Source organism: Eremomyces bilateralis, assembly GCF_010015585.1.
Source record: "Eremomyces bilateralis CBS 781.70 unplaced genomic scaffold P152scaffold_13, whole genome shotgun sequence".
In the NCBI taxonomy this organism is placed as follows: Eukaryota; Fungi; Ascomycota; class Dothideomycetes; order Eremomycetales; family Eremomycetaceae; genus Eremomyces; species Eremomyces bilateralis.
In genome coordinates, this window is record NW_022985079.1 from 362,121 (window position 1) to 387,097 (window position 24,977).

At 49.7% G+C, this 24,977-nt stretch overlaps 10 protein-coding genes across 10 annotated transcripts; 6 read left to right on the forward strand and 4 right to left on the reverse strand.

Annotated features, from left to right (window-relative positions):
* Positions 1–572: 572 nt before the first annotated feature.
* P152DRAFT_515071 (voltage-gated potassium channel) lies at positions 573–3,745 on the forward strand. The gene is made up of 6 exons (XM_033682885.1): positions 573–1,157; positions 1,248–1,277; positions 1,332–1,475; positions 1,549–1,687; positions 1,758–2,069; positions 2,116–3,745. Exons 1-6 carry the CDS (start codon positions 988–990, stop codon positions 3,685–3,687), a joined length of 2,367 nt encoding a protein of 788 aa, XP_033533151.1. The 5' UTR covers positions 573–987; the 3' UTR covers positions 3,688–3,745.
* On the reverse strand, positions 3,719–5,007 carry P152DRAFT_58665 (uncharacterized protein). The gene is made up of 2 exons (XM_033683092.1): positions 4,601–5,007; positions 3,719–4,518 (listed from the first exon to the last, which is right to left on the reverse strand). Exons 1-2 carry the CDS (start codon positions 4,694–4,696, stop codon positions 3,751–3,753), a joined length of 864 nt encoding a protein of 287 aa, XP_033533152.1. The 5' UTR covers positions 4,697–5,007; the 3' UTR covers positions 3,719–3,750.
* A 731-nt stretch (positions 5,008–5,738) lies between these two features.
* Positions 5,739–8,691, forward strand: P152DRAFT_418921 (putative phospholipase PldA; the record flags this gene model as incomplete). The annotated part of the gene is made up of 2 exons (XM_033677114.1): positions 5,739–8,072; positions 8,119–8,691. Coding segments are annotated over exons 1-2 (2,667 nt in total), but the record flags the coding sequence as incomplete, so codon positions are not given.
* Positions 8,692–9,815: 1,124 nt separating this feature from the next.
* On the reverse strand, positions 9,816–10,868 carry P152DRAFT_58715 (uncharacterized protein). Its single transcript, XM_033683093.1, has 2 exons — positions 10,509–10,868; positions 9,816–10,248 (listed from the first exon to the last, which is right to left on the reverse strand). The coding sequence occupies exons 1-2, from the start codon at positions 10,656–10,658 to the stop codon at positions 9,913–9,915; spliced, it is 486 nt and encodes a 161-aa protein (XP_033533154.1). The 5' UTR covers positions 10,659–10,868; the 3' UTR covers positions 9,816–9,912.
* A 1,165-nt stretch (positions 10,869–12,033) lies between these two features.
* Positions 12,034–14,824, forward strand: P152DRAFT_418928 (WD40 repeat-like protein). Its single transcript, XM_033677115.1, has 4 exons — positions 12,034–12,302; positions 12,394–12,699; positions 12,757–12,972; positions 13,023–14,824. Exons 2-4 carry the CDS (start codon positions 12,403–12,405, stop codon positions 14,556–14,558), a joined length of 2,049 nt encoding a protein of 682 aa, XP_033533155.1. The 5' UTR covers positions 12,034–12,302; positions 12,394–12,402; the 3' UTR covers positions 14,559–14,824.
* A 605-nt stretch (positions 14,825–15,429) lies between these two features.
* P152DRAFT_482980 (antibiotic biosynthesis monooxygenase-like protein) lies at positions 15,430–16,350 on the reverse strand. Its single transcript, XM_033681920.1, has 3 exons — positions 15,900–16,350; positions 15,694–15,812; positions 15,430–15,612 (listed from the first exon to the last, which is right to left on the reverse strand). The coding sequence occupies exons 1-3, from the start codon at positions 15,957–15,959 to the stop codon at positions 15,465–15,467; spliced, it is 327 nt and encodes a 108-aa protein (XP_033533156.1). The 5' UTR covers positions 15,960–16,350; the 3' UTR covers positions 15,430–15,464.
* Positions 16,351–17,094: 744 nt separating this feature from the next.
* Positions 17,095–18,831, forward strand: P152DRAFT_474684 (uncharacterized protein; the record flags this gene model as incomplete). Its single annotated transcript, XM_033681342.1, has 5 exons — positions 17,095–17,170; positions 17,219–18,084; positions 18,159–18,287; positions 18,350–18,459; positions 18,555–18,831. The coding sequence occupies 5 exons, from the start codon at positions 17,095–17,097 to the stop codon at positions 18,829–18,831; spliced, it is 1,458 nt and encodes a 485-aa protein (XP_033533157.1).
* A 431-nt stretch (positions 18,832–19,262) lies between these two features.
* Positions 19,263–20,278, forward strand: P152DRAFT_474685 (NAD(P)-binding protein; the record flags this gene model as incomplete). The annotated part of the gene is made up of 2 exons (XM_033681343.1): positions 19,263–19,965; positions 20,076–20,278. The coding sequence occupies 2 exons, from the start codon at positions 19,263–19,265 to the stop codon at positions 20,276–20,278; spliced, it is 906 nt and encodes a 301-aa protein (XP_033533158.1).
* A 380-nt stretch (positions 20,279–20,658) lies between these two features.
* Positions 20,659–22,071, reverse strand: P152DRAFT_459470 (purine and uridine phosphorylase). The gene has a single exon (XM_033679682.1). It carries the CDS (start codon positions 21,905–21,907, stop codon positions 20,930–20,932), a length of 978 nt encoding a protein of 325 aa, XP_033533159.1. The 5' UTR covers positions 21,908–22,071; the 3' UTR covers positions 20,659–20,929.
* A 1,053-nt stretch (positions 22,072–23,124) lies between these two features.
* P152DRAFT_378981 (uncharacterized protein) lies at positions 23,125–24,977 on the forward strand (the record flags this gene model as incomplete). The annotated part of the gene is made up of 3 exons (XM_033675685.1): positions 23,125–23,924; positions 24,060–24,810; positions 24,861–24,977. Coding segments are annotated over 3 exons (1,668 nt in total), but the record flags the coding sequence as incomplete, so codon positions are not given.

Here is a 24,977-nt window from a genome sequence, read left to right on the forward strand (position 1 = left end):
TTGCATCCGAGCTGTCTACACCTCAAGTGCAGTCATCAACTCCTAGCAGCGCTGAATAAGGCCTTGTAGTAACTTTCGACCTTGCTTCGCTGGACAGATCTTTATGAATTGCAATACCGCGTGCTATCACCATTCGTTTATAGGATATCATCTCAATCGTCTCTCAGGGTGTCAACTGCCGCCTTTACCACATATTTTTTATCCACCCCATGCCAACTGGCCCCGTGTGCGTCCCCCGCTGGAGACCCGTCTACTCTCATCACCAGTCGTCGAATCCACGCTATCCGAACTCCGATGGAAGTTCAACGTACTATCATTTACCATAAAATTCCTTGCTCTTATGAAGTCGGGTACGCTACGGACGTCGCAGTTTCGGCGTATGTTGACTGGTATGGTGAGGATTCAACACGGAAATTGGTCCTAAATCTCGGGGTTGAGGGAGATTAAGTACTGGCAGGACCGCGACCTTTTGCCCAGCGCCACTCGAGCCTCCCGCACCTCATATAGATAAATTCAGTAAGCAATCTCGCGTCTGTTCTCCGTCCTTCTCGTCAGTCATCACACCTCACCGACCGCGCACCATGGCCAGAGAATATGGACTATTCATTGTCCATAGCATCGGGTAGGTGACAGTTTACAGTAGGTTGAACAAAAGACAATCCCCGGCCATGTCACGCGCCAGCTGGCTGGATCGACATCAGATCCTTGGCCACGACATTCCACCTCTTCGGTCTGGTGCCACCAACATAACCTGTTGCATCAGCAGGATAAAATGAGTGCTGGGTAGTTGTCCTTTCCTTTCCGTGGCTTGGAAGTTTATTACGTTTATGGGAGTGCGAAGTCATGAATATGTTCTTGCTATTCCGCTAGACGACTCTACAGAGAGAGTGTTCAAGTACCTCCGTCAATGCGCCATTGCATCATCGGCATGTGGCATCTAGACGTCTCCTTTATTCGAGATACGATATTAATCGACCTCCGACGACAATGGTGGACATGTCATCGTCAAGCCCGCCAAACATAGCGGAGTCTAAACCACGAGAGCTGGCGCCAGGACTGCTAGCGGAGCTGCGCAGAAGGGAAACAGAGGATGAAAAGAGTCGGAAAAAGCCGTGGTGGAAACTGAAGATGAGGCCATATCAGGACGAAGATGAAGCGTAAGCGTAGCTTTATGCATCGCCCATCCCTTCTTGACATCTATTTCGAACCATGATCACGTCATGGGACACTGTTAACATATTTGACAGCACCTGGTGGTTCGCCTCGACTGCAATTCCGTATGTTTTCTGTTCTTAAGAACACTTGATCAGTCTTGCTGAGCTCGTCCCCAGTCTCATCGCGGCCTCACTAGGACCTCTGGCCAATGTCTTCTCGCTGGCCGCGTTGGTGACGTTTTGGAAAATGTGGATTATAGATCCGACCACCGGCGAAGAGTTGACAGAGTTAACTGGTATACCGATACAAGATCCACGATGGTACGCCTGCATACTCAATCATTTCTTCTTTTGATAGAAGGAAGTGTCTCCCGGCTAATATAGACGTTTCTAGGTGTTATTGGCTGAACGTTGGATCACTGATATGTGGCTTTGTTGGCAATATATTCCTTCTTTTCAACTTTACTCAACGAATCCGATACATTATCGCGCTGCCCGCCACGATTGTTCTATGGTACGTTGCTACTGCTATTGTAAGTTACCCGGTCTGCTCAAATCCATTCTCTTTCGTGCGGCAAAGGGCCTTTCTCATTATATGGCTAGCTTATCGCAATCACGGCGTCCATGAATATCTACTACGAACCTATCCGGCCGCAGCAGACCTACTCGCAAGGGTTCTGGTACGCATTGCTAGCGGCTATCGTATATATGCTTTGTTCTATGCTCCTAATGGTCAATATGCTTGGCTGTTTCCTCGGTCACTACCCTCAGACGTTCCAGTTGAACGATCACCAAAGGACGTTGATCCTGCAAACCATGCTATTTTTCATTTGGCTAGCAGGGGGTGCGGCTATTTTCACCGTCGTTCAGAATACTTACGGCGAAACAGAAAAGGATTGGAACTTTGCTAATGCAGTATGTCACTCAACCACCCGATCCGAATCAACCTAACATCCGACAGCTCTACTATTGTGATGTGACCATCCTCACCGTGGGATTTGGTGACTTAGTTCCTGATAACGACGTTGGTCGAGGTTTAGTATTACCTTATTCCGTTGGCGGCATCATCATGTTGGGTCTAGTCATCTCGTCACTCTCCAAGTTTGCCGGTGAACTAAGTCAGGAAAACGTGGTCAACAGACACATTGAGAAAGAGCGGATCCGAACCTTTGGCCGAACGGTCAGTAACTCAATGCAACTTCATCGCAAAATATCCGAAGTCCCGGCGAGCATGTCAAAGCCTGCGGTCTCGGCACCTTCGGAATCGCATGTCATCAATCCTGCCGCCATTCAAATAGACGATACCCTACCACATCCACTGCACCACCACCGTCCTCTGCCAGGTAAACGGAGGCAAACGATGCTTCATCGCGCCGTCACGAGCAAGCCAAAGCTGCTCATGTTACGAGAAGAGAAAGACCGCTTTGAGGCTATGAGAAAAATCCAGAAATCTACCGTTGTGTTCAAGAGATGGTGGGCTCTTTCCCTTTCCGTCACTGCATTTGGAATATTGTGGTGTGTGGGAGCAGTCATCTTCTGGCAAGCTGAACGCGAAATACAAGGGATGACTTATTTTCAGGCCCTATACTTATGTTATGTATCGCTTTTGACTATCGGCTACGGTGACTTGGCACCGCAGACTTCCGCAGGTCGAGCGTTTTTCGTATTCTGGAGTTTGATCGCCGTTCCGACCATGACTCTGCTCATTAGTGACATGGGTGACACTATCATCCGAGGCTTCAAACAAGGAACTTTCAAAGTGGCAGACTGGACCGTCCTTCCGAAGGCCGATATTGTTCAATCGATACTGGCAATGTTCCCTCGTGTGCGGGACTGGTTCCAAAGGAAAGCGGACGAACGTAACGCACGGAGGCGAATCGACCAAGGTTTCCAGGTGGAAAGCGGAGCGACAAACGGATCCCCCTCCGGCCCAGAAGCTGCCAACGGTCCAAATATTGATGAGCTTGGAAAGCAGGCAGAGAAGGATACGGAAACGCCGCCGAGCGATGTGGAGTTGGCGCGAAAACTCGCAGTTGCCATTCGACGAACAGCCGAACACATGAAGCGGGAGAAAGAGAAGAAGTACTCGTACGAGGAGTGGGTGGATATCATTCGTTTGATACGATTTACCTCCCGGGGTCAAAGCAGGCCTGGAGACCTTGTCGATCCGAGAAGCTCACGGGAGCTGGAGAGAAGAGAAGCGGTCTTGAGGGAGGAAGAGGAGGAGGGCCTGGTTGAGTGGGATTGGATCGGTGAAGACAGTCCAATGATGTCAGGGCAGTCGGAACCGCAGTTTGTCATGGACCGACTGTGTGAAAGTCTGTCAAGATGGATTGGCGCCGTCGATTTTGAGAGGACAGTAAAGGTGAAGGATGCCGAAGGGTCCGAAGAATTTGAAGGCGAGTATGGGGACGAGAGACCAGAACGTTCCAATGGCGGTAATTCAGGTTCTTGCAAGTTTTCTAGGAATCGGGACTTACAACAGGATGGGTCATTTGCAGCCGAAGATACTGACGACAACATTGGGAAATGAATTGCTCATGATACAGGTGTATGATAGTTATGGTATGGGACCATAATCGAACTGCGATTTGCTTCACACTTTCTTAGGGCTACCAGTATCGGTCAAATACCATCTGATCCCACACATCGTGAAGTAACCGTCACCGCAGAGACCCTCCTCACGGGCCGCGGCGAGAATCTTCTCCATCCGTTCCTTGCCTTCGACGCCCACCGTGATGCTGTGAATGCCCTCTTGCTGACCTGGCAAACCCCTAACGAAACCTAACCTCGCATTGGTAAACCCAACCAGATCCCTCACTCGACCAACACCGAACAGTTCCTCCCACTGCCTCGACGCCGCTTCCGCGTCCACGTCTCCTGCCTCCAACCTACAGACCACGCCGACGAGTTTCAGTGCGCTGGCGTTCTTCATCGCTTCCAGGTGCTGCGGATAATTCTTAATCGGCCCCAGCGCATGCCACGGCGAGAATCGCTCCGTCACGGGATTCGGATGTTCCTTGGTGGGAGTATGGGAGTCCAATTCCGGAATTACTCCACCCTTGACGCCCTTCGGGTGATATTGCACTGCCACGCTGTGATCCGAATCGTGGGTCCAGATCACCCGGCCGAGTTTGTTGGATTCAATGTAGTTGCGTCTCGCGCTCGCATCTCCGGTTTGCATGATGATCATGTATCCGCCATCACCGCCACGCTTGTTGATGAGGCGGCCAGCCGTCGTTCCCGGCTGAAATGGAGAGCACACTTCGATTATTTCTCCCCCGAGTGGGAGCAGGAAGTTTTTGAGCCCCCATTTGGCAACCAGGGGGTCTTCATAGATCACATCGACCCCAAAGATCTTGGTCTGTCGTAGACAAGTGGTTAGTGGCCGTTTTGATACCCCTGGCCGAATAAATCTCGCCGGTAAGATACGATAGTATACATACCATAAGTCTCCGCGTTTCATCCAAATTCTTAGCCACCAAAGCGACCTGTCGAAGTCTGGTCGGAGCCACCTTAGAGGTGGAGGCTGGGCCGGCCATTATCGGTACTCAGTATGATCCCACTTCCAAATTCCAGGCTCTTTTGTTGGTAATTATATTGTTTGGCTAATTTTCAATTCAAGTCACCACCGGTGTAATTGAAACTGAATACGGAATAATAATCCCAACTTTTGAAGCCGACTTTCTCATCGCCCTTGGGCAAGAATCGGGATGTCCTCGACCCTCGGCTTGCATCCGGATGGATCCTGGCTGATCCTGAGCTCTCCCCGCACTCCACGGCCCGGACAGGGGGACGGAATGTGAATATCAGGACGAATCGAGGAGACGGTTCCATTCCGAGCCAGTTCCATACCGCAAGTCAAAAGTCATCTCGGACTACTTCTTCGCTGTATTTCTTGTCAATTGCAGTGTTTCGATGGTTGGCAGATGTTAGGCAGCAGGACAACACAAAGCAAACTGGTCCCTGCGACACCCATGTCGAAAGAGTATATCCTCAGGTTAGCATCTAACGTTCCTGCCACGCGATGACGCGAAGCAAGGTTACGGCGAACGAAATAGGGTCGCGTCCTTCAGGCTTCAGCGCGTTACCTTACACCTATGATCCGATTCTCATATGCCCGGTCGGCTGACGCGTTGATCGCCGACTGATTTGACCCGAATCTCAACATACATTGGGGAATCCACGATTGTGATCGGTACTAACATGTCCGTGATGGAGCGATAGACTTGATTTCTTAGATATTCCTGCTTCAATCTCGTCACCGGAACTAAGACCACGTTGCCCCCCCTTCTTCCACACAATTTGGAGACTTGACCGCGGACCCACGAAAGGCATAGCGGGCACGCTTGAATCGAAGCTTGACAAAATAAGGACTTTTGGCAAGGTAGGTCCTGGCCCAGTGACATTAGTGTCAACTAAATTAGCAAATCACTTCTGCTTCAAGTCGTAAGTCGTACCAAGTTATGTCAATTTGATGATGTCTGGTTCGCTTGGCAAGATGGTGTTCTCCTCTGACGTCATCGTGTCAGGACGCGTTTGACATGGTTCAACTATGAAGTACATCTTTAGATTTGCTAGGGACAATTCCCGGTTAGAAATGGATACTATAATTACTTAAATGGGCCATTCCTATGTCTTCACTGTACCGGTATTCAAGAGATCTTTCCCTGCAGAAACGGGCGATGTTCCACTTGAATAAGAAACTGAAGGTCCGCAGACTAACCACTGAACTTTGTCAACCATTGAATTACTCTACGATTTAGATACCACATCACTCCGTACATCATCCAACTATACTAGCTCGAGGAGTAGTCGTGAACCATGGCCTCTCAGATGAAAGAAGAGGTCGATTCAAAGTTGCCAGAGCACCTCCGCCAATCCGAGAAAGAGAAGGAAGGGAAGGATCAGCCCAAGCATTTCCAGAGGGGCGTCAAAGACTCTATCCGCCACCCTTTTCCTCATATCCGTGAAAAGCTCAAAAACACCCACCTTCATGACGCGAAGATCAAGGCGGTTCACACCAGGAATCACCTCGGAAAGTATGCCAACCTCTTCAATCGGAACCATAGACATGATGAAGATCATGAGCAGCGGACAGACGAAAAGCGGAACCACATATCCGAGACGCACCGATTCTCGAGTTTTGCTCCGGAGCGCGAAGGAAACGAAGCGAAGTTTTATGTGGACGGAAGAGACTATTACTGGGCCGTTAGCACCGCGCTGGAACGAGCAACGGAGTGCATATACATCGTGGACTGGTGGATCAGCCCCGAGCTGTTTCTCCGACGCCCCCCAGCGGAGAACCAAGAATGGCGATTGGACGAAATCTTGAAAAGAAGAGCAGAGGCCGGTGTGAAGATCTATATCATGGTCTACAAAGAAGTCGAGCAAGCCCTTTCTTGCCAGAGCACGCATACAAAGCATGCACTGGAGGCTCTCTGTCCAGAAGGAAGCCCCGGATTTGGAAATATTCGCGTGATGAGGCATCCAGACCATAATGTCATGGGGAATGCTGCAGACATGACATTTTACTGGGCACATCACGAAAAGTTCATGGTTATCGACCATTACCTGGCCTTCATCGCTGGACTGGATTTGTGTTTCGGGCGTTGGGATTTGAATCAACATCCGCTGGCGGATCTTCACCCCGCAGGTGCGAAGTACGAAATCTGGCCTGGACAGGACTTCAACAATAACCGGATCTTGGACTTCCATGATGTCCAGGACTGGGAGCAAAATCAAGTCAGCAAGGCCGAGTATGGCAGGATGCCATGGCACGACGTGGGAATGGGCTTGATCGGGCCATGCGTATACGACGTCGCCGAGCATTTCGTGTTGAGATGGAACTTCGTCAAGCGTGATAAGTACAAACGAGACGACAAATATGCCTGGCTAGAGCTTGAGGGCAGGACTGGAGAACATGAGGATTTGATTGCGGTACAACGACCGAAGTATCCAATGGGCGGCTATACCCTACATCCCCCGACTGAAGGAGGACTTGATGGGAAGCTCAGTGACTGGGAAGGACGCGATGGTTCCACAGTCAAAGCCCAGATTGTGCGGTCGAGCGCGGACTGGAGCAGCGGCATCCTTACCGAGCACTCCATACAGAACGCCTACTGCGAACTCATCCGAAACGCACAGCATTTCGTCTACATCGAGAACCAGTTCTTCATCACTGCCACGGGCGAGGGTCAGGATCTGATCATGAACCAGATCGGCCGGGCAATCGTCGACGCTTGCGTCCGCGCCGGAAAAGAAGGACGGAAGTTCCGGGTCATCGTCATCATTCCTGCCGTGCCTGGTTTCGCTGGCGATCTACGTTCGGATGCAGCAAAAGGCACGAGGGCCATTATGGAGTACCAATACAAGTCCATCTGCAGGGGTGAGAATTCCATCTGCGAACAAATCCGAAAAGAGGGCATCGACCCAGGGAACCACATATTCATTTTCAATTTGCGAAGCTATGACCGGGTGAACACGACGCCTGCCGTCCGAAAGCAGGAGGAGAAATCCGGTGTGAAATATCAGGAGGTGCAACGTGCTGAAGCGGAAGAGTTGATGGCACCAGGGGGGCACGGGTTGTCGGATGAGAACAACGGAGCTGTTGGCGGGGATTTCAGCGAAAAGAAAGAGGCAATTGAGGAACGGAAGCAAAAATTCGAGGAGCTAAGAGTGGAGGTTGGCCTGGGGAATGGCGAGGACAAAGACCCGAAAGAAGCAGCTCCCAGTGTCGACACGATTGCGGAAGATGCGATGCTGAGTGGCAGACATGTTTCCGACGAACCGTGGACGGGGGGCGACGAAGAGGGCGAAAAGATGAATTTCATCCAGGAGCAGCTCTACATCCATGGTAAGGTATGCATAGTGGATGATCAGATCGCGTTGATTGGAAGCTCAAACATCAATGATCGGGTAAGTGTTCTCCCACAGTTACTTGTCAGCATATTAATAAGTACAGTCGATGCAAGGGGATAGAGACTCGGAGTTGACCATTGTTATCGAAGACACCAAACCTCTTGAATCCACAATGGACGGCGCCCCTTACACCGCGAGCCATTTTGCTGCAACACTCCGCCGCACTCTGTGGCGTGAGCATCTTGGCCTCCTCCCTCCTCAACCACTCGATGCCTCAGACGACCCCAACGCCGAGCCACCAGGCGACTCGGAGAACCGCATCCTCGACGACGAGCACTGGCAACTCGTTTCCGACCCCCTCGGCGACAAAGTATGGGAGACCTGGTGCCAGCATGCTACGACCAACACCGAGGTGTTCCGCGAAATATTCCACGCCGACCCGGACAATTGCATCCGCAATTTCGAGGACTATGAGAAGTTCCTCCCAGATCCTAAAGATAAGAGCCATGACCACAAGTTTGGGCATCTCATCGATCGGAGTGTGCCGGTGGCGGAGATCAAGAAGCAGCTGGATCGGATCAAGGGACATCTCGTCTGGATGCCGCTGGATTATCTCTGCGAAGTGGAGATGGCCGAACGCGGGTTACATGTGAACGATTTTACAGAAACCATCTACGCCTAATGTATGGCAGAGTGGATGTATTCATATTGTAGGAGTGTAGCGGATATCGGATCGTTTTTGACGAAGCATGACGGAAGAGTTCCACTGAACTTGAAAACTGAACTTGACCGTAGAACATGAGGTACAAGGGAGCTGAAACGTCCATCTGTCGTGGGAAATGTAAATTACTTGGAATGCGTCCATTACGGAGTTCTAGAGGGAGGTAGCAGGAATTCACGATGCGTGAGCGAAGATGCATCAGTAGTCCCAACATAGCGAGCAAGAGATTTAAAGGATTGCGCTTCGTCGTTGCATGAAATTCAACCGAGTGTTATCGTCACTGAACGGGAGAAACAGTTTGAGACAAGAACTTGGCACTTCATTTGATCAGACTACCACCGTATGGAGACAAATTGAAGAAGCTCTTCATCCCAAGCACCATCCAGATTCCACCACGCCATATGCACCACTTCGAAATGGTGCTGTATTCTATCCCCTTATGTTTGTGATTCGTTGAGCGTGACTAGGGATCGTTGGCATCTCTGTTTCGGATTGAACACGACGGACTATAAGATTTGTTAGTCACTGTTGCCTTGCGTGAAACTTCTCATGACATACCAATACCAATGATCTTGATGTCGGCCTGCATCCAATTCCCACAAATGGTTCAGTATCTGGCAACTTGCACAGAAACCATGGAAAATATCCCGCTGTCTTGCACGAGAAGAACACTTCCTCTGAAATGCCCATTATTGCCAGACATTGATTGCTGAACTGCCTCTAAAAAGGTCCTTTTTGAATGAACCTTCAGAAATTTGAGTGTGTGCTAATAGAACTCGATTCTCTGCTCAACCTGGACTCTCTTCGAAGCTAAAGCATCCAAAATCGCGCTCAGGGTACCGATCTCTCTCCAAGATTTCCCAGGCCGTTCCGAGATCTTCCTCACCGAGGCTGCAATCCCATCCTTCGGCCGGCGGGACGAGAGCAACCATCGTGCACGCTGCAGAATGGTCGTGGAGCCATGGGATTTCCAAAAGCACATCAAGTGTCACAGTGCCCTCGAGTTGCTCATAAATTCAACACGCACTTCGTCTTCATCATTAGGTGTTCAGTTAAAACCCTCGAAGCGACCAAAATCCCACAAAGAATGCGTTGCATGCTTCCTGATTGCTACAATCAGCCAGAGGAGACACGCCGAAAAAACGATGTCAAATGTCCCGAGCCGCGCAAGCACGGCTAGCCCATAATAGAGGAAGACAGGTGACGAATCAAAGACTTATAGTAATTCATTAGCTTAGGATGACCAGTCAATTTATTCAGAATTTTGGCGAGACCCCAATCCAACGCGAAGACACTGGTATCAAAACCCCCATAGGAGCACCTTCTGAGTACTGGGACCGCGGGGATCATCTCGAGGAGCGAACAACATCCGCACTCTTCCGAGTTGCGCTTCGCCTGGCGCCGTGAGGCACGCGGGTGCGAAGGGTCGATTGGTGGTCCACTCCAGCCCAACCGACGAAGCAGCTTCAACGAGGGATTCTGCATGTTTCGACGCAGGTGGATCAAACCACCCTTTTTACGCAGTCAGAAAGAACAGATGCCTCTAAATCATAAAACTTTGGTGGAGACTCTGCTCGACGAGGGACGATAGGCAATGAATTTTAGACAGCCGATCCTAATCGGCTGATGAGATTCCTGAAGCCCAATCCGCTCGAAGGCCTGGATCTCTCAAACTTTGAGAGCTTTTGAGAACCTTCGCCAGGTGGGGGCAAGGAAGTTCATGTTTGTCGATGCATAGTCCCACCATTGGAAGAATTCTCGAATGCAAGTACCTTCATCGGGCCTCCAGCCGCCCACGAAGTTGATGTTTGTCGTGTCGTCACTGGGGCCCTGTATCCAGTATTGTCCTCTAGGAGGAACTTGTGGTTTGAGAAATCGAGATCAATGTTGCCCGAGAGTACTGCCTCTTTTAGAACCAACATTTATGACCCAACAATAGGTATTGAGAACAGATTGAGATCGGTCGGTACAGAAGTTGCGGAGCATTGCTTCTTGTGGTGACAATATTGTGATCCAAAGGGCGATCTGTTATTGCAATCACTGCCGGTGTAGAACTTGCGTTGAGAGGTTCCTTTCCGACAATTTGTGATCCAACGGGAAGTATGCATCTGTCCTCGGAATCACTGCCGATGCGGAACTTTCATTGAGAGGTTCCTGCCCGACAATTCGTGATCCAACGAAGTATTTGTGTTCGGAAGTTGTGATTGTTGCAGTCACAATGTTGTGTGACCGAAGACGACCACGGAGCCTTCCCAGCATTGACTTGCAACGTGAACAGCTGACCTCGACAATCCGTGTCGGTACAGAGCTGGCCGCTCCAGGCCTGATCCGGCGACATCCTGTCAGGTACTGTGCATCACGCAGCAGTGCAACACTTCGAGGCTGGACAGCTTCTTCCAAGCCAGTCCGTCATGAGCAAAGGGAGACCTCATCATAAGGCAGTAGCACAGCCAAGTCGGGTCTCGGCAAAACCCCGACAGCCAGCCAAAGCCAAACTTCCAGTCAACATTCACACAAGAGAACTGGACAAGAGGGAGCGCCCTCAGATCGCCTTGCCAAAGTTCCCTATTTCTAAGTCTCATTGGAAGGATTGATCTGTGCAACCCCGTCACAAACACCGACGACGAGTCTCTTGATGCGATACGCAACCAGGGTAGAATGTCATGACACTCTCGGTGGACAGGCAACACGGAGATACCGTGATGACAGGGCTTCCAATATGCGCAATCAAGTCTCTCAAAGTCGGTGAAAGTGAGGTGGAGGAGGGAATGCCTGAAGTTGGAGGAATGGGAGGGGAACGTGTATTTAAAGGTGTGGTATGTGTCACATGCGCCACCTCTCCGGACCACTCAGAAGCCAGAACCCGACTCCGCCCTTAAGATCGCGTTGGCATCTGTCCACATGACACGTCAGTATCTCCGATCTCGCCAACCTGAACTCTCCACTCCTCCCAGCCACCTGAATACCTGAATCCTGATTGAACGATTAAAATGAGTAAACAGGCGACTCATGTGCTTATCGTTAGTGTGATGAGTTGGTAAAAGCTACTGGATTGCACCTGAGAAACCTGGAGAGTGGAGAGAACCTCAGCCAAGCCGTGCGGCTCGCATATCCATATCGGAGTAGGTATCCCGAGTTCCCGGGATCATTATCAAAGCCTTGGATTTTATTGCATGGAAATGCGTGTTTTAAAACCAGTTTGACATGTCATACCATGAAGCTCTAGATTCTAATTCCGATACTGTGGCCAGTGGTACTGAGTACAGTTCAGAAACACCAACATGGCCCGGCTTTACACCGGAATTTATTGCGCCGTTTATCCAGCTAATAAAACGTGTTGGTGTTGGTTAACTGCAGTGTGTAAACTGTAATGCGATGCAGAGAGCATGGTCCGCCGTTTCCTCTCTGGGCATTCTTGATTCTTGGCCAAAGACATGGTTCCCAAAAAGCGCCGACCCCGCCCCATCGATTTGCATCTAGAGCAGTTTCACCGACCTCCAGTGACTTGAGCCTTTTGAAAACTGCCTGACGAGGACTTTTATCAACTGGCATAGGATGGAAATTCGGTATAGTTAGCCTTCGGTCAGACTAAGACACATTAGATCCTAGGTCAGGCCAAGACGCATGAAGTCTGAATTTAAAACTAACAAGATACAGGTCCAAACGATGCCTCGATTGCCCGGTCTCGTGCAAGAATCAAAAATAATTACAGACATTCGCGATTCTTTAATTGTCCATACATTTCCCGATACTAACGAAGCGGGCAGACGATCGTCTCGAAAAGAATGCTGGAAGCCGGAAAAACGCCTTGGGCGTGGACGATCTGGGCAGGTACAACTACAAAGATGCACTACGGGAGGCACACAACAGGATGCTCTACGAGCAGTAAAGATCATCGAAAAGGGATCGAATCAGAATTTCAATAGGGAGTTAGAAACGATAGCAAAATTCTCTAACTATCGAGTAAGTCGCATCTAGAGAGACCTAGACGCTAGCTAACTAACCTTTATATTAACTTAGTATGAACAGTGGTTTGTAAAATCATTTGGATGGTATGAAGATGCGAACTCGATATTCATTACAATGGAATATTGCCGTTACGGCGATCTTCATTCCTACCTTAAGAAGCAACGTCGTCTACCTGTTCTAGAAGTCCAGCAATTGATATGTCAAGTACTTGAAGGTCTTGATCAAATGCACCAAAATGATTTCACTCATGGGGATCTAAATCCATCAGTAAGCGCGATCTAGTCAGCAAGCGACGGATCATTTTCTAACATTAGTAGAATATTCTCATTAAGTTGATGCCACCAGAGGAGAGTTGGTGGATTGTGCTTACCGATTTTGCTATCAGCAAACGAGCGAACGAAGATAATAGCCCTACAACAGCGATTAAAGGCACAGTAGGATTTATAGCGCCGGAATTGCTAGGCTTTCCGAGTCTTCCTAGACCTAAAGAAACCTCCGGCTTTAGAGCAGCAGATTTATGGGCTCTTGGTGAGATTGCCTTTATAATGCTTACTAGCGAAGCAACGTTCCCATCCCAGTGGCACCTAGGGCGATACTGTCAAGGACAGCAGAGATTCCCGTCCGATCGACTTTCGCCATTCGCTGGAGACGATGGCATAGATTTCATCAGCAGCCTCATGGAGATACATCCAGAGAATCGAATAGATACCACCCAATGCCTCGAACATAGCTGGATAAAGCCGCAGCGTGTAAATCTGGAAGAAGAGATTTCTGGACTGGGCTTAGGACAAGATAGCTCAAGTTACTCGGCTAGCTTGACAAACGTATCACATCCGGACTGTATTCTAGAAACAGTTCAACGAAGCCCGGCAAAGTCGTCAGACTTGTACCAAAGAGGTTCAAGGCAGCCCCAACTTGAGCGGATTTGCAGCAATCCATCAACCTCTAGGACTGGCAAGGAATCGTTATTCCTACCGGGAGCGGCACCGAAAACGCTCGAGGGGCATACGGGTTACGTCGACGCCATTGCCTTTTCGCCGGATGGCAAGATACTGGCGTCGGCATCGAGGGACCATACCGTCAGGCTATGGGACGTCCCGTCGGGAGCGGCGCTAGAGACGCTCGAGTGCCATACAAATGACGTCTACGCCGTGGCCTTCTCCCTAGACGGTAAGAGGCTGGCGTCGGCATCGGGTGACCATACCGTCAGGCTATGGGACGGCCAGTCGGGAGCGGCACTAAAGATGCTCGGGGGCCATACATATTTCGTCTACGCCGTGGCCTTCTCGCCGGACGGCAAGGTACTGGCGTCGGCATCAGGGGACGATACTGTCAGACTGTGGAACGGCCAGTGGGGAGCAGCGCTAAAGACGCTTGCGGGCCATTCAAATGCCGTCGACGCCGTGGTCTTCTCGCCGGACGGTAAGACGCTGGCATCGGCATCGTGGGACCATAGCGTCAGGCTGTGGAACGGCCAGTCAGGAGCGGCGCTAAAGACGCTCACCGGACATACAAATTTCGTCTACGCCGTGGCCTTCTCGCCGGACGGCAAGACGCTGGCGTCGGCATCGGGGGACTACACCGTCAGGCTGTGGGACGCCCGGTCGGGAGCGGCGCTAAAGACGCTTGCGGGCCATTCAAATGCCGTCAACGCCGTGGTCTTCTCGCCGGACGGCAAGACGCTGGCGTCGGCATCGGGTGACCATACCGTTAGGCTATGGGACGGCCGGTCGGGAGCGGCGCTAAAGACGCTTAAGAGACATACAAATGATGTCTACGCCGTAGCCTTCTCGCCGGAGGGCAAGACGCTCGCGTCGGCATCGTGGGATAAAACCGTCAGGCTTTGGACATAATTGGCCCCTGGAGCAATTCCATGTAGTTCTATCCACAGTACTCAAATACACAGCGAAGACGAGTGATCAGCGGTATATTGAAGCAGAGGAGGGCCAGGAAAGGCCTCACAAGTATCTCTTCTCCTACGGACATTTTACCATGCGGGCATTCGAATGTCCATTTCTGACCTCACCAATATCAGCGTATCTGTTTTCTAACCTGGTTTTTCCCTGCGTACTTTTCCCCTGCGGACATTCGAAAGTCCACTACCTCACCGATATCAGCGTGTCTGTTTTCGGACTCCTATTTTCCCCTGCGGATTACCTACCGTGCGGAACATTCGAGAGTCCATTTCCGGACAAGCAGGAAGAAGATGAATAGGAAAATGTGCCGGCTATAGATTATAAGGCCACTCAATCCATACTCCCCTGTATCGCCGCCAAAGTTGAAGTAAAGTCCTGCCACCATTGGCATGGTCGGCATGGGCGCACAAGGTGTACGGTACCGTGTAACCGATATCCAGACAGGCGACAAACTCATTGCGATATAGACCACCCGCTTCCCATTAATTCTCCGGCCAGCAAACGATGAGAAATATCACGAGATCTTTGGGTCCGTGAATGTCCGCGGATTTAACTTGAAGGATATGGTGAAGTAGAAGGATCACGAAATGCCTCAGAGGAAAGCTTTCTATATCTGTGGATTCTCGCTGGAATAGAGGAAAGGAAGCCACAAAGCCCAATCCGGATGCGATTGCGTCTTCAGAAGTGGTCCTTGGCGGGATCTTGTGATACTTTGTTCACACGCGAGGGGGAAAAGACATGTGATTTCACCCAGTGATGTACCATATTGGGTTTGATATACAAGCGGCAATGCAGTCTTGATTCAAATGCTTGTCTATGCTACTACTACGAAAACACTGGTTTCTAGAGTCGACTGGCAAAGCCCGCAACGGGCTTTGTGAACATGACTTGCAATGGCGCTGCCAAGAGCCCTTCCTCCTTCAATCTCTTCGAGAAAGCCTTGAATTGAGGGCTGCCACCGTGAATGCCGAGAGCAGCTTTGTTCTTATATCTGTTGCAGAGCATCAGTCACACCTCTTGGCCCTTGCCTGGGTTTGGAGCGGAGTTACGAAGGGCTCAAAGGTTGACATACCTCTCAAGCAAGATCAATTGTGGTGCATCTCCCTTAGTCTCGCGCTGAAGGTGATACCGCAGCGTGCCGGACTCGTTGGCTTCGACGTACTCAGTGACGCCGGCGAGGAGCTCGATGACCTGATATGTCAAGTTAATGATGGGTCATTTAAGGTGTGTTTCAGATTGCCCTCGACGATATATCATCGAGTCTCTAAATAAACATACTCTGTCCGCCTTGCCGGGCTTGGGCTTGAGAATCGCAATGATGTCAAACGTTTCCGACATACCGCTAGTTGGCTTGCAGGACGTAATCGGTTCTGAGTTATAATCTGCGAATACGCTTTCAGCGGTAGTCACATGAAGATTCTTAAATGGTTATTGTAAGGGTCTCACTGTAGGGTATCTCCAATCGTGAGGCAAACGTAGAATTATTGCTGTGAAGGAGGAATCTATCTAAGGTTTGTAAGGCGTTATGTGTCTTGCGGAGCAAACAGGCCTGTATCATAGTATATCCCCCCGCTAATCTCAGAAATGTGCCGAGGTTGAACACACAACTCTCATCCTCTCACGGCAACGTCTATAGAAAATGTGGCATGTTATACCTTACGGGCATCGGGCACCTGCTCGACTCTATTTCTCATATCCATTCCGTCGACACTTATAAGTATCCTACATCTGTGAAAGTTCCATCCAGTCAGAAGTAGGAACAGCACGACAGGAGTCTCGTGCAGGTATGTACACGCATTGCCAAGGATGGTGGGCCGAGCCGCAAGCCGAGTAGACCCACTAGACAAGTCTCTGGGAGACTCCACCGCAACGTCCCTCGAGTCCTCGACTGCATGAACTGATCCAAATATCCAATGCTTCCTCTTCACAAACAATTAGCGGGGGGCATTCTAACACCTTCGCAAGGTCTGTCAGCTCCGTTTGTCGCTGCTATACGTGAAGGCATTTCATGTATATCAGATGGTAGACTCGACCCCTTATAGTTTGGTGGTTTAATCAAACACTTAAGTTAACTTAGTTATCCATCTACCTACCAGTCAGCTTAGTAGCCTATTTTCACGAGCGTAGCGAGTAATTTAAGTCGTATTGCTTCCGTGATTGATCAACACGCCTAAAAGATCAACAACTTGCGACAATGTTCGAGCAGATGTAGAGCTGCATATTGCGCCATGATCGTTGTGCTGAAAGGGCAGATGTGTAGAATAGGTAAATTTTTGATCAACTGGGGCCGAATCAATGAGGTGCGCTAACAGCGACATATTTAGTCAGTGTGACACGTGATTGAAGTGTACTACGGAATTCCATAGTCAGTTTGTCCCTTCTCCGATACACACCGCGAATGGGAGACGGCAAGAAAATTGTCTTCTCCGCCATTATACTGCGAGATAAAGCACTGCAGTCTTATTCCGCCAAAATGGAGCAGCTGCTGAGCCGGCGGAGCGCACTACATTGTCCCGTCTGTAAAAAGCTCTACACCAACGCTACCAACTGTAAGAGATTACTGAGGAAGCCACTTGACCCGGGCTAACACCATGAAGCACGATCCAAGAGCAAACACATCTCATACTGCCGCAAGAAACACAAGTCAGGCCCTCTACCTAGAAAGAAAGCGTGTGATAAATGTGTGCAGTCTAAGGTCCGCTGCAGCTTAGATCCTGGAGGTTGCTCTCGATGCGCTTCAAGAGGCGTCTCATGCACTTATCAAGGCACCTTGAACGGCCCAAATAGTGCCAACTTGGCCTTTGAAGCAAATGGTGGTAGCCGTATGCAAACGGCCTCCTTGCAGCTCACCGACGTAACCCCGTTGAATTTCCCCCCCCAGTCTTCGAATGACTTGAGGCCCGGTCTCGACAGTCCTTCTGTCGAGGTGGAAGAGACATACAGAGACATCAATTTTTCTCTTACTAATTTTACTTCGAAGAACGACATATTCACACCTGCGTGGCCATACGTGCCTGACTTAGCGACTGACTCTGGTGAGGGTTATCCTCTCGGATCTCATGTCGACGCCTCTATCATCAGCGGCGAGTTACAGTCTGCGTCCAATGTTATAGCCATCTCAGAGCAGTTGCTTCAGCCATCATCTTCGATTCCAGCATCACTAGCCTATCGAGATCCTTCCTCATTGTTTGAACGGCGCAAGTTCTCAGAGCCAGAGTTTGAGCTTACTGGCGACCTTGCCCTGCACATCCTTCATTCCTACCCATATATGATAGCCAACCAGGATTCTGTTCCTCCTTTCATCCACCCGAAATATCAGTATTTGTCTGAAAATGACACGACAAGTCCAAGTCCTCTTAAAGCTGCCCTTAATCTAGCGAAGATGCTGCTGCAAGGCCGACGGATGAATAAGAGCTTGATTTGGGGGCTGGTTCGGATCGAACAGGAGCGACTTCTCATCGAGGTATGTACTGAACCCCTCAATCCGTGTTAGCAATTACTGGAAACCAGGTTATTAACCAGAATCATCGCAAATAGCACTCCAGCTTTAGCAAGTGGGAGGTTCTGGAGGCGTTGCAATCTCTCGTCGTCTATATCCTCCTGAGGATTATTGAGGGACGCCATGACTATACCAACTTTGATACCCAGCTTCTAGCTTCAATTAATGTGAGCAGACATGGTCCAGGCCCCAAAGAACGCCCAGCGTACTCACGAAGAGAAATGTGAAGGCAATATGCAAGCATATCACCACAAACTATGGCAGCCTCATCGGCTTTGATGAAATGTCAGGTCGAATGATCCCGTGGAAGGACTGGGTATTCTTCGAATCGCGCCGTCGGTAAGTGTTTGTGCCCAACGAACATCTCAGAGTTAGGCGGACCCAGCTGACACCATTTCATAAAGAACTTCAACTACCGTACTCATCATAAACAGCATTATTCACGCACAAGTCACCACATCGCCTCAAGCCATGCCCGAGTATTCCTGCTCGCCTGCACCGTCCCCTATGACGCTATGGCGTGCAGAGAACGAATTGGACTGGGTAATCGACTATGCAGAGTACCTACATAAAAATTCCAGCCATGGTATGCTCAGAAACGGCGACCTTGTGGAGTTGAAGGAAGCAGCCGGACAGCAGCACGACAGGTGGTATGCTTATGCCGATTCGTTTGGCCTTCTGGTTACGTTGGTCGCAAACATGACCAATTAAAGAGGCAATTTTGCTGTGTAATGCAAAAAGTCCGATTGCTTGTCATAGTTATAGAACAGTTGGACTAGAGTGCGGAGACAGTGCGATTGAAGATATTATCATTGCGATACGCGCTGACCAAACATGGGTACTTGCGAAACCAAGGCTAATTTGCAGAGAGAAAGGGAATCGATCAGTAATATCGGGATATGGCGATTGGATTGTCCCGAGATATGTTAATTTTGCCTTTCGGGGTTTGCAGCAAATGTCTTCGGAGATGTCCTACGGAGCATATGGGTATGATTTGTCTCGCGGGACTAGTAGATCGAGAGTGGCTTCACCAAAAGAAAAAGTATTTAAAAGGCAGCGTTAGTCAATAACTATGTCTACCAATACTCTACTTGTTCAGCTACATCAGTGGTATTCAACAAACTATTCAACCTCTCGTAGACATGTCCACGTCTTCGTTTTTCCCGTCTGTTACCAAACTATCGCATAACGAATCATACCCCGCCATATCACCATCACGTCCTGAGCTCTTAGTGAAAGGCAAGGCTGTTGTCATCACCGGCGGTGGCAGTGGCATCGGTGCTAGTATCGCAAAAGCCTTTGCAGCAGGCGGAAGCACTAAGATAGCTATTATCGGCCGGACTGAGACGAAACTTCTCGCGACCAAACATGCCACCGAAGAGGAATACCAAGATACCGAAGTTCTGGCCGTGTCTGCCGATATCACCAACGCGAAACAGGTCGATGACGCCTTCCTTAAGATCAGCCAAACCTTTGGCAAGATCGATGTCTTGGTCTGTAACTCTGCGTCCATGCCAATTCCTCACCCTATACTCAGCCCAGATTTCGATGTGCAGGACTGGTGGTCCACATTCAACACCAATATTCTAGGATCACTATACACAGTTAAAGGATTTGCCAGATATGCAGCAGAAGGAGCACATATTCTCAACATCTCAACTTGTGTTGGCCACATGCCGCCGCTGGAAGCTGGTGTGTCTGCCTATGCTGCAAGTAAGGCCGGTGCAGCAAAGTTATTCGACTACATAACGTTCGAAAATCCCGAGCTACACATTGTCAATGTTCACCCCGGCCTTGTTGATACCGACCTGAGTCGCAAGAGCGGCCATGGTGGCATGGATCACAGTTAGTCACCTCATATCTCCTTACTACTTTGCTCGCTCCATTTCTCTCACTCTATTAAACTAGTCAAGCATTTTGGGATACTATAGAAGTCGAAACTGATAGCGCAGCAGTTGATTTGTCTGGCCACTTCTGCTTATGGCTGGTTAGCTCCGAAGCCGACTTTCTCAGGGGCAAGTTCGTATGGGTGAACTGGGACGTAGATGAATTGAAGGCCAGAAAAGATGAAATTCTGAGCACCGATCTCCTGGATACGAAGCTCGGTGGAGTTTCCTTCGTAGGCTGGGATGGGTCCCAGAAGCTGGGAGAGCTCTGAGCGCACTTGTTATTGTTTGATCCAAAGAACTGGGTAGCCTCTCAGCTATGGCTGTTCTGGCATAGATGGCACCTAATCAAGTGTATCTTCTAATTGAAGCCGTGCTGCCGCATTATTGTTGCGCCTTCTTTCACTAATATTGAGCAGCTATGGCTCTAAGCTTCGTCCCATCGTTATTAGTGCATGCAAGGCGTTTTTATAGACGGTTACAGACATACTGTGAACATTAGGTTATAATTATCTCGCGAGAAATTCGTCAACTACTTATTTAGCCTAGATTCTTATCTACCCTACTATCTTAAGGCTGTAATATGATCTGTCTTATATTAGTAAAAGTCCATGGAAAAGTGAAGTGGTCGTTACTAGAAATGAGACTGAACCGTTAGGACTGATAGATTATTGTTCCGTTCTACAATTCTAGCTAGCCTCGAGGCACTAACTACTTTAATTCATATATCATGACTATAAGAACTTCCAATGAACCTGTACTATAAGTGGTAAATGCTGAGACGGTTTGCCTACAATGCATGCACAGTGCTTAAGAGGCCGACGCCAACCTAATTACGTAACCATAATTAACTTCCAGGGGAACAGGCCAAGGGCCTGGAACCATAACAAATGCCAGTGCTTTTAGCCAAACCGCACTCTGCGTCAAAGCGCGATACTCTGGTTGCCATGGACAGTTTTCGTCCCTACTTGCTCTGCGATCTTGCTGTCCTGGTTGTTCCATGTGTTGGATACACCACTTGCTGCCTTGATCATGTCGTCCACCGTGCCTGCCTTCGCTACATCAGCCGGCACTATCACCGACAGTAGCTCCTTCGCACACGCTGCTGCCGCTCCCGCCGCGTATGGCTGCCACTTCTTGTTCTTATGCGAATCGGCGTAGTCACAGATACCTCGGATGACAAGACATGGAAAGCTGTTCATCAGGCCTGCCGCCTCCATCTCAAAACAGAGCACTCCGCCAAATTCCTTACTCACAGTATCCCTCTCCGCAGCATTCTTAATGACCTGATTGCCAGATGCAATTGTACCGTAGTAAATCACAAGGTCCTCGTTCGATCGTGGCTGTCGATCCACCTTCTTGTCTTGGCTGCATGACTTGCATGTCGGCCCTTCCTCGTGATTGTACGCCGCTTCGAATAGGACGTCCTGTCCGGCGGCCTCGCGTGTGAACTCTGTAAGCCGGCGAAACTTGGAGACGTGTTCCGAGAGCTTAGTCTTCCGGCGGATTTGGTTGGCTCGCAGTCTGTTAACAGCGCCTAGTAGGAATACCGGTGGGGAATTGAGAAATCCCGTCCGTTGAAACCCGCTCGGAGTCGACTTCCCAAAGTCGTACTGTATCACTCCGCCGTAGCCTTGATGCGGCTGACTGATAACCACATCTCCCAGCCGGATGTCCGCTTCAGCACTTGGGACGCCGCCCCCGATGCCGACCATCAGGCCAAACCGTATCGACCTAAATGTTGCTCTCAACTGCGTCGCTACTGCCGCGGCGGGGTTGTTCCCTATTAGGCCTGCTGGGAGGCAGACGATAACAATATTATGTTCCCCTATGCGCCCGAGCGAGTACAGATTGTTGTCGTGCTCGTCCTGCTCAAGGTCTTCGTGCTCTTCGTCCAGCATTTCCTGTGCGGCAGCCAGTTCGACCGGCAGCGCGCACACCCATCCTACAGTGTATTCCTCGCGTTGAAGACGACGGCACGCCATTCAGATGGTCGCTGCGGTGCGGTGGGATAGTGGGAGGGAGAAAGCCGCAAGGCTAGAAAGTATACAGGAGCCGAGGAGAGTCGAAGAGGGTTGCGACTAATACAGGTTGAACACGAGACCAGCAGTAGCGACCAGTCATATATATATCGCCTGCATTCCCCGTCGCCAACATTGTCGCCTGCCTAGCCTCCCACTCCCTACTATGTACTCCCTAGGCGCTTGCAGCTGGCAGCGGTAGGGATCGTTGTAAAGTAAGAAGTGGGGACTACCAGTCGGGCGCTGTCATTAGCTATTAATAGAGTGCACATCGTACGACCCCGCCTTGCGCTTCTGCGGTTTACCAACTAATACCACATCGCCGAGCCCTTTTATCTACCTCCTCACTTAGAATGCCTTCTCCGATGTCTACTATCAAGCCAAACCGGATTGACATGAATGCTGACTTCATCGGACGGCGACTATCGCCGCTGAGCTGGTCTCAGTAAGGCCCTCAGGTAGACAGGCGATGACGACGTTATGTTGGTTGACATGTCCGAGCGCGTAAATATATGGGATTGAATGGGCTGCGAGAAAGCCTGGGATATCTCGAGGCTTCCACACTTTTAAACTTAGAATAGCTGGCTTGGGGAAACAGGAGGGTCGAACGGCATGGGACCTTACAACGAATGATACGTATTGCATTACCATGCTTAAGCTGTGTGCTGACTTTGCTCTTTGAATTGCTGCGTCGTCAAGAAATTCAGAATAGATAGAGAAACATAGAAAAGCTAAAGAAGGTGACGATTCATCACGTGCCATCTCCTGGTTGAGGTTGGCAGATGACCTGGCCTTGCGGACTGCATTTGGCGCCGATAATGGTCTGTCCTTAAACCTCAGTCAATCTCTCAAGACACACAGCTCGTAGCTATGATTTTGTTGTGATACGTGGCCTATCTTCCTAGCGATGTACGCTTCCCCAGATCACCAGCCGGTCAGGTTCACCAATGAAGGAGGAGGGGTTGGAGTCCAGGCCGGTCAGAACATCGTGTATAGGGACTTCAACGTGCAGTAAGTTCGGTCTACTAGTTATCTCTCTTTGAGCTTACTGACACGGCGCGATTATCTATGGCAGGACTACACACGATCATAATCCGCTAGACTCCCTCCCTTACGCGCCCAACGCTGCTTTCAACGCACTAGAGAAAGGAGACGACCCTCTCTGCATCCGTGGCACTCGAGTCGACGTCCTTAACGATATCAGGAAATGGATCGATGGAGAAGACAAGCGGCATATCTTCTGGCTGAGTGGCTGGGCAGGCACCGGAAAGTCCACAATAGCACGGACAGTTGCACGGAAATACTATGGCAAAAGTAGACTAGTCGCAAGCTACTTCTTCTCAAAAGGTGGCGGCGACACTGGCAATGCGACAAAGTTCGTTGGTACAATCGCAAGGCAACTGGCGGGCAAATTACCCGAGTTCGAGAGACTGCTCCGGAAAGCCCTGTCGAAGGACAAAGACATTGTCCATCGCGTCCTAAAAGATCAATGGCAGGAACTCATTATTACACCGCTAGCGCAACTTCCGGTCGACTCGCTCCCGTCGCCACTAATAGTGGTTGATGCGCTAGACGAGTGCGATACTGAGAGCAGTATTAGACAAGTGCTCCAGCTTCTGGCCGACACAAGAAATCAAAACCGACAACTGCTTCGGATTTTGATTACAAGCAGACCTGAAGTACCGATCCGGGATGAATTCTCGCGATTCCTACCGGGTGAACACCAACTCATATTACAGGATATATCGAAGTTTATCGTCGACCAAGATATTTCGATTTTCCTAAAGCATAACCTCGCGCAAATTAGCCCAGAAGACGAGATAGTCGCGCAGCTTGTCCGAAAAGCTGCGGGCCTATTTATCTGGGCTGCAACCGCCTGTCGATTCATCTGCGAAGGGTCATCCCCTGAGAAAAGACTCCGCATAATTCTCGGAAGCACCGGCTCTACTATTACCTCGAACGATCATGTTGATGGGATCCATGTCACTTTGTTACAAAACATCATCAGAAGCCTAATTTGGAAGGCAAGTAGCCTTTGGTTTTGGACTGCAATTTTCTGTGGCTTCGTTCGCGAAGGACTAATTGTTAAGCAATGGCTACAAACACTTGTTATGAGCAATACCACGCCAGAAGATCATCTCGACGCGATCTACTTGACTGTTCTCAACAGCTCTCTCCACTCAAGGTTTTCTCCACAGGACATCACCGACTTCCATGGCACGGTAAGAGACGTGCTGGGAAGCATGGTCACCCTTTTCTCCTTCCTTTCGGTCAAATCATTGAGTATCTTACTCTTGAAACCGGAGAAAGACCTTACCTGGACGATGAAAGATCTTCATGCTATTCTAGATTTTCCAAAGGACAATGCTTCAGCTCTTCGTCTCCATCATCCGTCGTTCCGGGACTTTCTTCTTAACAGAGAAAGGTGTCGCGACTCGTACTTCTTGGTAGACGAGAAACAGGCACATCAGATGCTAGCTAACAATTGTATACGGCTTTTGTCGACATATCTGAAGCAGGATGTCTGCAAAGTGAACTCTCCAGGTATGCTTACGGCCGGGGTTGAGAGAAATCAAGTAGACCAGTGTCTTCCGCCAGAGGTCCAGTATGCATGCCACTACTGGATCCAACATCTTCAGAAGAGCGGTGCTCAGCTTCGCGACAATGACAAAGTACACCGTTTCCTACAGGAGCATCTTCTCAACTGGCTGGAAGCGCTAAGCTGGATGCGGAAAGTCTCTGAAGGGATTAATGCTATTAATTCTTTACAATCAATTGCTCTGGTACTTATGCCTTATCATTATAGAAATACGTCCGCTAAAATGCTGTTTAGACCAGCGACTGTCCTAGGCTATACGCGTTTATCTATGATATAAAGCGATTCGCTCTATATCACAGGTCAGCAATCGAGCAAGCTCCCCTCCAAATATATTACTGTGCACTTGTGTTT

Bases quoted from the DNA above. Each gene is read 5' to 3' on its own strand.
- P152DRAFT_459470 (XM_033679682.1), bottom strand. From the start codon at position 21,907: ATGCTGGACGAAGAGCACGAAGACCTTGAGCAGGACGAGCACGACAAC.
- P152DRAFT_58715 (XM_033683093.1), bottom strand. From the start codon at position 10,658: ATGTTGGTTCTAAAAGAGGCAGTACTCTCGGGCAACATTGATCTCGAT. The intron at 10,249-10,508 runs GTACTTGCATTC...CTGCGTAAAAAG, and splicing joins CGGCTGGAGGCCCGATGAAG to GGTGGTTTGATCCACCTGCG.
- P152DRAFT_482980 (XM_033681920.1), bottom strand. From the start codon at position 15,959: ATGTCGGAAACGTTTGACATCATTGCGATTCTCAAGCCCAAGCCCGGC. The intron at 15,813-15,899 runs GTATGTTTATTT...TTGACATATCAG, and splicing joins AGCCCGGCAAGGCGGACAGA to GTCATCGAGCTCCTCGCCGG. The intron at 15,613-15,693 runs GTATGTCAACCT...GCTCTGCAACAG, and splicing joins CAATTGATCTTGCTTGAGAG to ATATAAGAACAAAGCTGCTC.
- P152DRAFT_515071 (XM_033682885.1), top strand. From the start codon at position 988: ATGGTGGACATGTCATCGTCAAGCCCGCCAAACATAGCGGAGTCTAAA. The intron at 1,278-1,331 runs GTATGTTTTCTG...GCTCGTCCCCAG, and splicing joins TTCGCCTCGACTGCAATTCC to TCTCATCGCGGCCTCACTAG. The intron at 2,070-2,115 runs GTATGTCACTCA...AACATCCGACAG, and splicing joins ATTGGAACTTTGCTAATGCA to CTCTACTATTGTGATGTGAC.
- P152DRAFT_58665 (XM_033683092.1), bottom strand. From the start codon at position 4,696: ATGGCCGGCCCAGCCTCCACCTCTAAGGTGGCTCCGACCAGACTTCGA. The intron at 4,519-4,600 runs GTATGTATACTA...TGTCTACGACAG, and splicing joins ATGAAACGCGGAGACTTATG to ACCAAGATCTTTGGGGTCGA.
- P152DRAFT_418928 (XM_033677115.1), top strand. From the start codon at position 12,403: ATGCCTCGATTGCCCGGTCTCGTGCAAGAATCAAAAATAATTACAGAC. The intron at 12,700-12,756 runs GTAAGTCGCATC...ATATTAACTTAG, and splicing joins CAAAATTCTCTAACTATCGA to TATGAACAGTGGTTTGTAAA. The intron at 12,973-13,022 runs GTAAGCGCGATC...TAACATTAGTAG, and splicing joins ATGGGGATCTAAATCCATCA to AATATTCTCATTAAGTTGAT.